The sequence below is a fragment of the Typha angustifolia genome, chromosome 7 (genome assembly GCF_048772165.1).
Source record: "Typha angustifolia cultivar Huaian chromosome 7, ASM4877216v1, whole genome shotgun sequence".
Taxonomy (NCBI): domain Eukaryota; kingdom Viridiplantae; phylum Streptophyta; class Magnoliopsida; order Poales; family Typhaceae; genus Typha; species Typha angustifolia.
In genome coordinates, this window is record NC_133245.1 from 7479849 (window position 1) to 7495006 (window position 15158).

General features: G+C 34.5%; 1 protein-coding gene and 1 long non-coding RNA gene across 3 annotated transcripts; one reads left to right on the forward strand and one right to left on the reverse strand.

Annotated features, from left to right (window-relative positions):
* Positions 1-292: 292 nt before the first annotated feature.
* On the forward strand, positions 293-11224 carry LOC140762740 (uncharacterized). 2 transcript variants are annotated; one of them, XM_073100666.1, is made up of 7 exons: positions 299-671; positions 2316-2467; positions 5155-5264; positions 5934-6019; positions 10279-10386; positions 10575-10740; positions 10909-11224. In XM_073100666.1, the coding sequence occupies exons 1-6, from the start codon at positions 562-564 to the stop codon at positions 10705-10707; spliced, it is 699 nt and encodes a 232-aa protein (XP_072956767.1). In that variant the 5' UTR covers positions 299-561; the 3' UTR covers positions 10708-10740; positions 10909-11224. The 2 variants fall into 2 exon arrangements, with proteins under 2 accessions (XP_072956768.1, XP_072956767.1); XM_073100667.1 differs by lacking the exons at positions 10279-10386; positions 10575-10740; positions 10909-11224 and having other exon boundaries at positions 293-671; positions 5934-6023.
* Positions 11225-13707: 2483 nt separating this feature from the next.
* Positions 13708-14332, reverse strand: LOC140763295 (uncharacterized). Its single transcript, XR_012104812.1, has 2 exons — positions 14153-14332; positions 13708-14056 (listed from the first exon to the last, which is right to left on the reverse strand). It is a non-coding gene; the product is annotated as an uncharacterized lncRNA (long non-coding RNA).
* Positions 14333-15158: the final 826 nt, after the last annotated feature.

Sequence of the window (15158 nt, forward strand, 5' to 3'; positions counted from 1 at the left end):
TAAAAGTACAATATACTATATAAAGTATTACTTATTATATATATATATTATAATAATTTGAGCCTTATGGAGCCTATTTGATCGAACCGGCTCATAATCAAGCTTGGCTTGAAAATTATTTTTGAGCCTATTTTGATGATCAGCCTATTTGAAAGATCAAACTTTCAATTTTGAAGCTTTGTCGTGGGTAGCTCGACCGAGCTTGATTATTTTGACAGGCCTAAAGACTCAGTACTAAACACCCCTCAGCTCTAAATTCTTCCCACCCTCCTCCAGCCCGCAGCCAGCAGAAACAACACTGGGTAAGATAACGCTGTCGTTAGAAAATGACCTAAATGCCTCTCTTCACCAACCAAAAACCAAGATTTCTCGCTTAAACCCAAATCCAGACCAAATACGCTGACCATCGAGGACGGCGCGCATTTGCCTTCTTCAGTTCTCATCCCCAGCGTTTGATTGGGCCCCTTCCGATTCTCTTCCTTTTGATTTCAACCTACATGCGAGTAAGAATTAGGTTATACTCCGAAGCTAGCCGAGTTACCCCGGAGGAAGAAGGCCGCAATGGAAGGGTTGTCGGTGGCCAAGGCGGATCTCACGGTATACGTGCACCCTTCAAAGGCGAACAAAGTCGATCAAGCCGTCCGTCGACAGCTCAGCTCCCTCCTCTTCACGTCAGTCCCCTTCGAACTCGTCATCTTATTCCCTCTGTTGGTGCCATTGCTAAGATTTTAATTAGAGATAACTATTGTGAGTGATCCAATTTATTTATGTCCAAACAGTGTCTAAGAGAGAAAAATACAAGAGCTCTCTCTGCGATTTTTTCCTTCTTATGATCGGTTTTTCTGTAATCAAAATAGCCCAAGTATTTAATCTAGACTCTGACATGCAAGTAAATGGAGCGTTTTTTCTTAATAGGAAATTTTACTCTGTTGAGATATTTACATCAGATACTAATATTCTTTAAGTTAATTTAGATAGATACATCTTCTTTCCTTTGCAAGATTAGTTTCAGATGGATAGCCTTCTTGCCAGATTGACACCAACTTGATTTCTTTCGCTTCATTTTATTAGTTTCCTTGCCATATACTATTTAATATCTTATATACCAGTTATGGCCAAAGAATTGACTTTTTTTTCCTCTTTCTTTCAATCATCAACAAGCACATATAAACACATATAAAAAGGCCTGATAATAGTTATCTGTACCGTATGATTATCTTCAGATGCAATATGAAATAGATAATGACCTTACTATTTGAGCCTCTCTCATCCTACATTAGCAATGTAGTTGTTTTTTTCTAACAAAATGGATGACCAAGAAGCTTTTAGTTTATTAGAGTTGTTGACTAATATCTCCCATTTCATAAGATTTTGAGTTTTCTATTGTTCATCGGCAACTGTTAACAAATGTTATGCAAAGGTCATATACTAATCTTTAATTATCATTTACCCTTATTTGTTTCGCTTGTATAATTTTTGATGATATGTTATTAAATTGCTTGATTGCTAGTAAATATAAGGGTTGGTATCCGCCTCCGAACTCTTGACAGAGGCTTAAAGCTTAAGGCTTCCTCTCTCTCTCTCTCTCTCATGTAGTTTAAAAGATCTCTGGTATCAAATAATGTGTAACTTAATTTTTCTAGTATTTTAGTAAATTTTGCTAGTGTTTTTCGTTTATAAATTGTTTTCTCATTTCTTTTTTTGGTTGAATAAAAACCAAAATCTAAAAATAGCAGAAAGAGATGAAATTAAACCATTAGGAGGCTAAACATCTAAATGACTAGTTTATACATTGGGTGAAAATCAATCCTAGCTGTTCAATTGGACTTCCCTATATCCAATGGCATAAAGAGTAATAGTGAAATACTAACAGGATTTGGGGGACTTCAAACTTCAAACTTCAAACTTCAAACATAACTAACAAGTTGTTGCAAACAACTTTCTTTTTAATTTCCTAGAAGGGGATGAAACTGAAACTCTATACAGTATCAAAATGGCTAGTTCACACCATGGGTAAAAGTCAATCTGAGCTATTCAACAGGACTTCTCTAGATCCAATGGAATAAAGTGTAATAGTGAAATACAAATAGTGTTTGGGGGAGTTCGAACATCACTAACAAGGAGCTGCAAACAATATGTTCTTTTACTTTTGTAGACGCGGAACTTTGATAATCCAAGATACTCACAGCCCTTAGTCTCCTGGTTTGCTTGCATAGCGCATGCCAGCAGCTTTTATTGCTTAGGTATTGTCATTGATACTGTACTATGCCATGATGGTCTTATGAAAAATATTGATATTCCATATTCTATTGCAGATATAATGAACTCTTTGACGGTGTGATATTAGCTCATGAGTTCAATTTTAAAAGTAAACATGCGAAGATTCTCCCAGGTTTAATCCCATACTTTGGGGTGAATGTAAAAGCAAAATTGCTAGTCTTTTCTCCAAGACCAGATATGCTCTTAGGTAAGTATTGCAATCAACTATATTGTCATTGATTGTAAATGATGCTGTTGTCGAGCTTGTTAATTGGATTGTTATCCTTCTCTGCAGTATTTCTGATAAATCAAACTTGAAGCTTACCGTAGAAATTTACTGTTTCAAAATAGAACCCAATCTACAATTTGTGATTCTTGTCATGGAAAATATGTAAGGATAACAAGAACTCTACTTTGACATTCTCTAGAACTCAAGGTAGATTGTACGTAGTAGGTACTGATACTGATTTTTTTTTTTTGGTCTTACTAAAATATGGAAGAGAATTCTGGCCTAATAAATATAATCATCGAACCTCACTAATTCTTAATCCTTTTTCCTTGGTAATAGGCAAAGGTTTATGAGAAGAGCAACTTGTTTGATAGATTAATAATAACTATCTAGTTTACTACTTGCTAGGTAAGACAAGGAATTTCAGTTTATCATTATTATGCAGAGAACCTTCTTATTTGTCTCTTACAACTTTTCCTTGAAATGTGTAAGATTTGTATGGAAGACTTTGATCAGCTGATCTGAATGTGTTATCGATTTTTTTTCTTTTTCCCCTTGGAAATAATTATTGTATGTCAAAACAACATGAACTTAGTTTACATGTTTACGTAGAAGCTGGACACAGAGTATTACTATGATAGATCATTGCGGTATTCTTCTTTTTCCTTCAGGTTCTAAGAAAAACCTTCTTTCAACCCAATTTTCTACAATCTTTTCCTTACAATTTGGTTGTAAATTTCGCTTGATATTGTGAGAATTCTGTACATTGTAGATTTTGAAAACTTATTTCTCTTACTCCCCCATCATTTGTTCTCATTTCATAAATTTTTCAGCTAGCTATCTATACTTACTAGACTTGTGAGGAAATTGCTGTAACCTCACCCTAATTGTGATGTAGTTGTGACTACTACAGACTGATATACGGTTATCCTATTAATTTTAATGTTATCTTATATGTTTACCAGGACAACAAATTCTAGTAAGTAAATAATCCTGAGAAAGGATTTTCTGATTCTCGGTTTTCCTACTATTGGTTTTTTACTTTTGTATCTGCAACTTATATAGATTTCAAGTTAACTTTGTTTTGCATGCCATGGTTTCGACTTGTGTCTGTTTCATGCACTTATTGCATACATAGCAAAAGAAGCTTCTAACAAGAGAATATTATTGGCTAATTGCAATTATTTGTATTTTTTTTTTTTTTGGAATAAAGCCAAAAGGCCCAAAACTCTGGCTGTTTCATTTTGAAACAAAACACGCATCTACCTGTGTAATCTTTTGTACTTGTTGAGCTACTTTAACAAGATTACTTCATCATTTTTATATTGCACAAGTTTTGAATCCTGATTCTAGTGATTCTAGAATTAGGCCTAGAAAGGAGAGGTAAAAGGTAATCGTTGAGGCTCACTAATCTATTTGCAGATTTACAAATGTGATTGATGGATTTAGCTGCAGCAGGAAAGAAGGAAAAACAGAGTAAAACCAACAAGAAAAAAGATGTAGAAGATATGGGGAAAAAATAGTAAACAGGGAGATAGATGAGGGAGATAAATAATCTTGAATTTACTCGTAACCTGCTCAGAATTGAGCTCTTATGTTTATCCAGAACCTTACATCTGGTAGTCTTGATCCTTCTCAATATTCTTAGTTGATATTCAAGAAAATACATGGAGACTGACACAGTGACACACTCACAAAGAGAGTGAGGGTGCCTCTTGTTCCCTTATCATAATACTTTATTAGCTTCTCAACTTTAAAGTTCAATTCAACCCGTGACTTAGTAAAAGCCATATCAAACAGATCCTAAAACGATTGAATCTTGTTGTCTGAATTAGTTATAAGATTAGTTGTATATATGCTGGACTCACCGGTGGACTGAATTTGATCATTGAGCTTCAAATTATCTTATTTCCTTTGAGACTTTTATGCTTATGATTACATATGTAGAATAAGCTTGTTTATCCATGTCTTGATTTTCCAAATTGCACTATCTTGTGTCGCTTCATAGTGCTGCAGGCAAGTTAGTTATTTCTTATTATTTTCCTATTTTCTTTCTTATAATCATAGATACCTAGATCAGACACATCCTTGGCTGCACAAATATTATTTCTTTTTGGTGAGTTAGTGCAATTTAGATTCCATCTACCTTCAAAATTGAGAAGAACACAGTTAGTTTTGTCAATTGATTTTCTCTCTCCTAAGTATCTCCTGTAATCTCAATTACATGGAACTGAACAACTTATGCAATTAGAAATATGGGAAAATCGAGCGGAGTGATGGCTGGCAAGACCTTATCTTATTTAGTTGGTTTCCTCCTATTCCTAGTTGAAGAATGACCATGGGAGATTGTATAGAGCCATAGGTATAGAATATGTAGGTTTGTTTTTTCTTTATATGTTTAATCATTAGGTATTATCTATAGAATGACCATAAGTTGTATAGTACTCTCATTCCATAAATTGGAAGAATTTGGCAAGATTAAACAATTCCTGTACAAGTAGGTCAGCCCAAAGATTTGTGAATTCTGTCCATGGTTCGTAACTTCATATCTCAATTCAGTAAGTTTAGGAACTTAGCTTCAATTTTATACTTGGATAAATTAGTTTTCAAGAAGACTGCTTGCTTGCTTTCATTTTTCATGATCAAGTGATGTGCTATAATTTCAGAAGGAAAGGTTGTCAAGCTTGGGAAAGAATCCATTCATGTCATTGTGCTTGGTTTTTGCTCGGCAGCCATTATGATGGAAGATATTCGCCAAGAGTTCAAGTACAAAATTGTGAGATCAAAAATTTCTTCCAAATTGCTTTTTAACATTAAGCCTTGTTTGCATCTCTTTATTTCTTGTTTGTCTGTTTTTGCTTCTCTAAATTAAGGGTTTATAATAAATTCTATATATTTGGTTTCATCTGTGTTACATCAATTTTGTTAGTTTATATTAAAATATTAGGGGCTGTTTGGCTTCATGTATTTGGAAAAACTGCATCTACAAACTTAAATTAGGCTTATATGCTGCATTTTGATATCCTTAAGTTAAGTGGATGCCAAAGGCCCAAAACACTCAACTTTTAATCATCGGAAGAATAAAGGGAAGATGTGTACTTTTGGTTACATTCAATTAAGAACTTAAGTAGTACATCCCTGTACAGATATTAAAGTTTATCTTCAATGTTTTAATCTGACTTTTTCTAATTATATGCATCCGACTGTTGAGTATGCATTGTTATATTCTCCTATGGTTTGCTAACTTTTAGAAACAACCAATCCTATTGACTATGCTTACCTACTATGACTAATATGCTTTTGTTTATTAAATTGCAATTAGATGTCTATTGTGGAATTGCTGCTTCTTGTAAAAGGTTAATAATGTAAACTTCTAGTTTCCGTGGGAAAGAATAATAATACTAGATTTCATTTAACCCTTTCTTTGTTGAACAATTTTTTGTAGAAAGGCGGGTATGGAACTTTTGTAAGTTTGGCTCACAAACGACATGTAATAAAAGCTGGAAGCATGATAAGATTCTTAGTCAAAAGGTAAGCATAAAGTTAAATTATTATATAGCTCAATTTTATGTCCTTAATGAGTTACTCTTTTATATATTTCATGATTTCATGCAAACCGTGTAAGGTCTTGATTTTGGCCTAATCTTCACATCTTCAAGTTTTAGTGTTTTAGGATTTAAACCTCATTTGGTCGGTGTATAAGGGTAATCAAGGATAACCTTATTTGTACTTTTTTATATTTGAATTACATACTTGATAAGTTTAGACATTTTTTGGTGTTTGGTTGTAGAACATGGATAAAAGTGTAATCCTTACCTTTGATAAGATAAGTCCAAATGTGTTTGGTTGTCAAAAGTAGGATAAGAATAGTGAATTGATGATATGTTATGTTGAATGAGTAAACTACCTTTGTTAGTGGATGGATCAAGTAAGAATAAAATAGTAATTATTAGTTACCTACATCCTCTATTGATCTATTGTTACAAGAACATGTCACATGAAATTATGTGTAAAATCTAATGTTTTAAAAGGCGGTCGTGCAATTGGCACACCCCATGCCGATAGTGGCACGACACCTGGCACAAGGTGTTCTAGTAGCATACCCTTGTGTCGAGCCATGTCAATCCATGCTGACCATCAAGGGTGCGTATCAACCCATGTCAACTAGCACGATGATGTGATCCGAGACAGATCGGATCACTTTAGGGTTAGTCTTTATTTATATATGTGTGGTGGACTTCTAGGTTGAGCCTAGTTATCTTAGTTTAGTCATTTACTATTTTTAGTACCTACTATCTTGGTTGAGTTCTAGATTAGTTTACCTGACTCTAGTGAAGTTGATTAATAGGTCTAGTTAAGTCATTAGTTGTATTATGGGTCCAAGTATTAATTGGTCTAATCAAGTTGCTTGATGTAATAGGATTCAAGTTCGAGTCAATTTAGGGTTAGTCTTTATATATATATGTGAAGAGCAACCTAGTCTAGGATATTAAGGAATATTTGCATCGCCTCTATCTCTTTATTTCGTCCTCCCTAACCTCCTTCACATTCTCCAAGCCAAGCTGACGCCCTTCCTTCTTGGACTGCACAGACCAAGATTTCTACAACTAATCTAGATATACCCTCTGAAACTGGGTTCACTTCACACGGGTGTATGCTGGCCCATGCTGATTACCACTAGTTGCGTGAGGTTCTAAACAAATCTATTATAGTGGTAAATCTAAGACATTCTATGGGTTTTTTTTAATCATATGATAAACATAATATGTCATGTGGAGCCTTTTTTTCTTCTCTTTTTCCTATTTCAATCATATTATAGAGTAATCAATCAATATTGTTAGTTTGAATGAATATATTAATCATATTATGTGCTGACTAATGTTTATATTTGATTATTATTATAAAATATGTCAAAGGCGCGCCAATGCATGCCAGTGGCATGGGGCGTGTCATGGGCCTATCATGCCGACCCGGCATTGGCATGGCACAACTATCATTGATTATAGTAATATACTAGTATGCTCATCAAAGTTTTTGGAACAATTGTATAGGGTTGTAAAGATGACTATAATGATATCAACAATGAAAATAACGAAGAGACGTAGTGAGTCGAAATTGAACAATAGTACAAGTGTAAAACAAAAGTTGTCCTTTCAAAATATAAATAACATTAGTAAGTTGCTCCAGCTCCCCTCACTTGCTCTCTCATGTCCACTCAATATCTCGTCATTCACCTACTCCCTTCTCCACACTTGGCATCATTTGTCTGGTAATCTTCATTTTCTTTACTTTCATGTTATACTCCACTTCCCAACCTCCTTCCTCTCCCTCTTCTTCAACTTCTTCAACTTCATCAGCTCCTCTCTCACTTCCTTTTCTCTACTTCCTTTTTCCTATCTCACCCACCTTGACCTCTCCCTAGTTTTGGTTGCTTGTTGCCACTCGAGAGAGATTGAGAGAGAGGGAGAGAGGAGACGATGGATTTGAGGGGTTAGGGCTCATATCGATAGAGATGGAGCGAGGGAGAGAGGAGGATTGGGTTTTTTTCTTTAGATTAGTTAGTTCACTCATATCTAGATTGATCCGACTCATTAGCTAAGGCGGGCCAACCCATTATCTAGACCAATCTGCCTTCTATCAGCCTTATTGTAGGTTTGCAGCAGGGCCGCTTAAAGCGCCTTTCATAACATTGGTAAACTCCAAGGAACTATATAAGCAATGCTTGGACATATATGTCCAATGTATGGATATTAAAAGAACATGGTTCCAAAAATCAGCCAGATCTGAGCCTAAAACTATGTATGGAATCCACCTAAGGTGTTTGAATCCACCAACGAAAGGAGAAGAAATGTAGATAACCTCAAATCTCAAATATTCATCAATTTTAAATGATAATATAACATGCCTTCATATAAGCAAACCCTAACAAAGGCAAAAGACCAAAAAACCCCTCAAACAAAAAATTGATATACCCTCATGTCACAACTCGTCGCCCAATTAAGCGTCACTGTGTGGGCTGCCCTCCTACGTCTGCATGAGTACACGTGCCTAAATGTAATGTCCATATGAACTCTCCTGCGGTGTGAAAAACTCAACTTTGTCGAGTGGAGTTGAGGGCGGCTCTGGTAGAACCCTCAAAGGTCAAGATCTATCTGTTGAAGCTCCTTGTGCGTGATCCACGTGCTATCAGATTCTTGGTGGTCTCTCCATCGGAATAGGAATTGGTGAACACCTCCATTAGCATCAGATATTACCTGTTCATCTAAAATAGCATCTTTTGTTTTTTTTGTAAGGATGGAGAAGTAAATGGTAGGGTTTAAAGTACGTATATTTGGTGGGGTTGAAAATAGTTGCGATATAAGGATCATCAAGGATGAATATAAGAGGTTTATAAGCCACTAAATCTTTGGAATTAATGTCATAATTAGAGGGAATATTTATAACATAAGCATTAGGTCCGACACGTTTCAATATTTGAAAAGATTCAATGCTACGGGCTTGCAATTTCCTTGTGGTACCTGAAGGAAACTGCTCGAGTCTGATACGAATCATGACATAATATCCAACATGGAATTCTTTGGCACGTTAATGCAAATCGGCTTGTAATTTATATACCTCTCTCTCACTCTCTCTCTCTTGCTCGCTCAGATTTCTTCTCTCTCTACCCAAGTTAAGAAGCTTAATTTCAGCAATATAGAATTCAAGACTGCTGCAGTAAAGTAATCAATAGTTCCAAAAGAATTTCAAGAATAGTTACCACAGTATCATTGCTATCATTTTTTGCTTAACTTCATGAGGAATGATGTGAAATTCCAGCATCAAATAATTGGTTACTAGATACCAATCCAATCCAAACAAACTCCCTCTCTATGTTTGGATCCAAATTTGACATCAATTTTGTCCTAATAATATCTTATTCTGGTCTGATCCATTTCCTATGGGTATCCTATATCAATTTGTTATTGGAAAAAAATATATACTTGTGCACATAACTAGATCGTGCCATTGCTGCAGCTTTTAGGATAACATTAGGACTAGGTTGAACTATATTGAGGCTGTCTGACTACAATTTTGATATATGGCTCTAGTAGAATGGACTAGTTGAGCTTGCTGGAAAACCAATTGAGAAAGGAATCTCGACTTATCCATTGTAAATGGATCATTTTATAAGAACTTTTTATTAACATTTCTTTTCTTGTCTCAACTTCTTATAAAGGGATTTAGTTTCAATGGTTTCACGTTTATCTTTAATTCTTTGATCACATTTATAAAGTGGACCATCTGCCTCCACATAGTTTACTCATATGCTTTCTGCAATTATTGGTTACACTTCATAGAAGTAACTTGCATAAGACCGCATGGAACTTATATTAGCTTCTGCATTCTTGTTTTTTCACCTCTTTATATAAGTGTTAGTCCAATATAAAGATACTAACAACTATTTCCCACATATCCTTTTAACATTTTAAGCTGATTCCATTTTTCTAACTTTTCGTATGTAGATATATATTCAAGTAATTATTAGCTATTTAGCATGAAACATACATCAATCTGCCTACACCATAGAGTGCTGTGCTATTCAGGACCTACTCATATGTGGGGGACAACTTTCATCTCCTAGCCTCCTAAATATGTGTGGCTTATGCCAAAACAGTTATTGATGTTCTGCATAGTGCTTGAAGTTTTTAGTTTCATGCCTGTTCTTTGTTTATTCTTCTGTAATCAAAGATCAAACCTTTAGATAAAACTATGGAATTCTAATGAGTTTTCTATGTATTGTTACCTAATAGTGTGGACGAAGAAATTCTCCATCTTTCAGGATCTTTAATTCCATCTAACACTGGATGCATCCGTTGGTTATCCAAACATGGCGGAGATGGTGCATCACAAATCAACAGGTTTAAATTTGTGGTTGTCTATTGTTAATCTCTTATTCTGTTGGAATTCAGGACATTTTGGGATTTAAGTTGCACATACCTTTATGCATGAGCTAGATTACTCCTAATGTTTCCTTTTTCTACTGAATAGAATCATACTGCTGCTGTTGCTCAGCTCTCTGCTTATAAAAGTATTTGAAATTTTTCAGGAGCATTAAGAGACCTCGGGGTAGTGATTTTGTTATGGGATTGCAGGACCAACATTCCAGACTATTTGATAACATCGATCAGTCACAAAATCTGAGTCGCCCTCATAAGGCTAGAAAGAGAACTGCTGAGTGAGCTAGTTCTGGATTCTTCTCGTGCAGTTTTTTGGTAATTGAGTTGGTGCCCAATCTGTGAAAGCTTTTGTCTAAACATGAATATACTTACTTCCACCTATGGAACTAAATGGCATTAATTGTGTAGTCTAGGTTTAGACTTTAACTGAAGCATCACTGCTTGTAGCCAACATTAAGAGAGATGTGCTTATTTTGACAACAGGCACTGACATGTTTCAGTAAAACAGCTGTGAAGAGTTTAATTCCCAAAGGACACGGAGTTCCATCATGGCAGAGTGGATTGGCACTTCCTAACAGTAAAAAATCCTGCAGGATTTTGTATTGGTTTCAGGTGCTTGTCGCTTAGTCGGGTGTGCGTGCTACTTGGATAGAGCCTCGAAAGACCTTTGGTGAAAGCTGGAGGATAGATATTACCTGAACACCTTGTTTTGAACCTAATGCTGTCGCATAAGACTGATGTATTCTTTGTGGTACTTAATAACCTAAGGATTGCAGTCTGTTCAATCTTGAATTACCTACAGGATTTGTGTTAGCTGTTTCACCATCACTGTTTAGAAGAAAACGATTTCCGTGGAAAAATCATCTACATGGAAAAGTAAAAACACTTGCTAAATATATGGTATGCATTGGTTTGTTTTCTCGATAATTTCTTTATGGGATTGCCAATTCTTGAGAATTCTAGGTATTCAAAATTGTTTCTTGTGTTAGCCATGTGTGTTTCCATGTAGAACTGCAATCTTTGTAAAACTCCTCGTGGAACATTCTTTTATACTCAAGAAATAGATTACACTACAAACTTACTACTAAAAAATATTATTTATTTTATTGTAGTTGTTAGTAAAATATGGACGTGTTAAGTGTTTTATCTTCTAAATAAAATATTGATTTTATTAGTGTTTTTATTAAAAAAATATTGAAAAGTTTAGTGTTATATTAGAAAAAGATGATTATATTTTGTTCACATAAAATGTTAAATAGTTAAGTATTTTATTATTAAAAATGTTAAATTACTCAGTATCTTATTAGGATGCTCCACAATTTAATTTCAAAGGTCGTAATATCAATAGTTCAATTTAGGCATATGATATGCAAAAGATAAGAAAGAAACGAATATAATAATTTGATCAAAGCTTAATGAACCTCAAACAATAAGTAAAAATATAGATAAAATATTTAGAGTATTATAATTTTGTGTTTGATTATTTATTTTAGTCATAAAATATGTCATCTTGAAGATATAAAAAATAATTATGTGTTGAAATGATATAGCAATTTCTCTCAACCAATTGTGTTTAGAATCGGAAAAAAAAAATGATAGGACTAAATTCTAATTTTAAATTTCGTCAAACTTTTGGTAACAATTCAACATTTTTTAAAATATTTTATTTAAAAATAAAATATTGATAAGTTCAGTATTTTACTAAGCGTAGCTATAACAAATAAGACATTTATTGGTATTATGTTTGAAGTGATTTTTAGTAAATAAAATTTGGTCAAAAACTCACAAATAGTTTCTAAGAAGAATTTTCTAGGATCTCAGACACATTATTCGTGATAGGTGGGACCAGGACGGTTGTTTTGCAACATCTCTACGCTGTTTGGGGGAATTGAAACAATATTTTAAACAAAATGAAAAGAAATATTTTAGTGGTTGATTATATAGCTCGCAACTTTGAGAGCAAGCTAAGCTAAACCTTTGCTTTCTAATATGCCAATGGGAAAGTTACCTCGTGACTCTATATCGGATTCTAAACGTGGATCCGGTAATATGATAGTACATAGTAGGCTCAAACATTTATTGAGGGTCGGTACCCGTGATCCCTCGCTCTCAGAAAACAGCGAGCTTGTGTCAGACGCCTCAGAAGGCGTGAAGCTTTGCAGCAAGGACGAGGAAGCTGCTTTTATTTTATTTTAATATTATTTAAGAGCTAGACAACTCAACATAAAGGTAAATTACAAATTGTCCTCCCCCCTCCAGTTATGTCAAAAATCAGACTATCTATTAAATTTTTATTTGTATTATTTTATCTTGCATAATTTGGACTAACTTGAAACTATTAACTTTTCATCCAAATTAAATGAGAAAGCGTAAATTATTTTAATACCCCTAGTAAACATAAATCTTCTACCTATATTTTTTTTTAAAATAATTAATATCATACATTTGAAAAGAGGATAAAATATAACATTAAGAGTGCTATGTTGTTTTAAATTTCTGAAATTTTAAGAATATAATAGTGAGCAAATTTAAGAGAAAGAGAAAGATATTTTATGGTGAGAAAATTTCTTCAAATAATTTTTTATTTTTCTGTTATTTTAAATAAAAAGGTTAATAATTTCATATAAGTCTAAAAGAGAAAAAGGTAATAATGTAACATTAGACATTAACTACAGGGGACAATTACAAATTCACTCTAAATATTAAATAACCTAGGCTTCCTGCAAACAACTATTTTTTTGTTTATTTTTTTTGGAGGGGGGTAGCCGGTGGACATCACTTTTATTACAAGACAACTAAACTAATGTTACCAATTTACGATACGTGAATATCAAAACATATTTTTCGCGAAATTAAACAAATCGCATACCTTCACCTCAAATCGATCTCAATCTCATCTTTTAGTCTTCGAAAGCATCCCAAATCATATAAAAAATAAGGGTTAGAATTTGCCAGTTTAGGCAGCAAATTATTTTGATCACATCATTCAAAAACATAAAGGGATTAAGTTTCACAAATAAAAGGTTTCCGCTCTTATTTTGAGGATATTTTGGTTAATCATGGGGACAAACAAATCTCACTTCTTCTTGTTCAAGAGTTTCTTTTTCAAATAGGTGAAGTCTATTCCTAAGATGAAAAGGAAAAACCATAGGTCAAATACATTTCATAAACTTAATTTGACTTATTGACAATTGGGTTTTGAATAACATAAGATGAATTAGTTCTCTTTCTTTCAAGAAAAGAATAGCTTTCAAGAACAGCAAGAAATTCTCAAAATCATAATAGACGACACAGCAAGAACAAATCTGAAGGATTAAAGAACTTTAACGCCACAATTTTGTAGCCATCTTAGGCTACCGATCATCACGATCACCTCGGCCTTACAATCACAGCAACAATCATCCATCCAGGAATCAAAACGGAAAAAATAAAAATAAAATATGAAAGTAAAAGATCTATAATCTCTCTTTCCTCTCTAATTGATCTATCTCCCTCAATAGAAGTTCCTAAAGGAGTAGTCCAAGACCCATCACCTGTGCGCCGTCACCAGCGTCTCGATAAACCTCAATCCGTCAAATCTCGGCGCGAACTTCTCCTTCTCCGCTCCTCTTCTCAGCCCTCTCTCCCCCTCCTTCCAGCCGAAATAAAATCCAATCGACAAAACCATCAGGATTAGGGCTTCTAGAAAGTAATAGATCTAGGATTAGGATTAGGGTTTCAGTGATACCTGATGCGTGGAAGAAGACACGAGGGAGATGACTGGGTGCTCCGAGCAGGAGGTGAGAGCGGCGTAGGAGCCGGCCGCCGCGAGGAAAGCAGCGAGGACTCCAGCCTTGTTCATCTCTCCGACGGCGCACTTTAGCTTTCGACGCCTCGTTTCTGTCTTCTTGCTTTCGCTTTATAGCTAAATTTAATAGATTAAATCGGATTTGAATTTGGGTTGGAGCCCGTCCGCGCCGCACGTATAAGGGGACCACGTTGGAGTTTGACAACTCGAATGGCTGCGTCGGTTGGTTTAATTCGTGGTCGAGTATAAACCAGTGGGGAGACGACACGTAATGTTTGATGTGTGATCGACGTCCTAAGATTGTCGCTTGAGGGCGCTCTCGTAATTGACGTGACAGCGCAACTTGGTATTTTGGAGACTTATTCGAGCCGTGTGCTACTTTTTTATTATTATCTTAACTAAGTTAAAAAAACTCTTATGTAAACTCTTTTGAAGAGCCGTGTCGTGAGTATTCTTGAAAAACTACTGCTACTGCTACTACAACTACTAATCTACCGGACATTTTTTTATAGTACAAGAGTTTATACTTCCTAGTGAAGTTTTAATCTAATAATTATAAGGATTTGAGACATATTAAAATTTATTGAAATCTATAATTTTAATCATTGTATCCCCACAATTTTATATTTGATACTTTAGATATTTGCATTGAAAACTTGCTTAGTCTCCCATTTTGTTACGGAAATCTGCTTTACATTTTGTTGCATGTCACGGTTTTCCTATTTTCTCTTTCTACTTTGCCCTTATTAAGTAACAATGAGAGATAATCCTACTATGCTTTTAATGCAACATGACTTTGTTTTTGATAAATTATACTATTCGGTCATTTTTTTATTATAGGAAGATGCATTCAGTAATAAATATTTGCTCTCTTACTATCTCTTCATACATTTACGTAATACATAAAATAATTATGAATTAAATATACTATTATTTGGGTCGATAA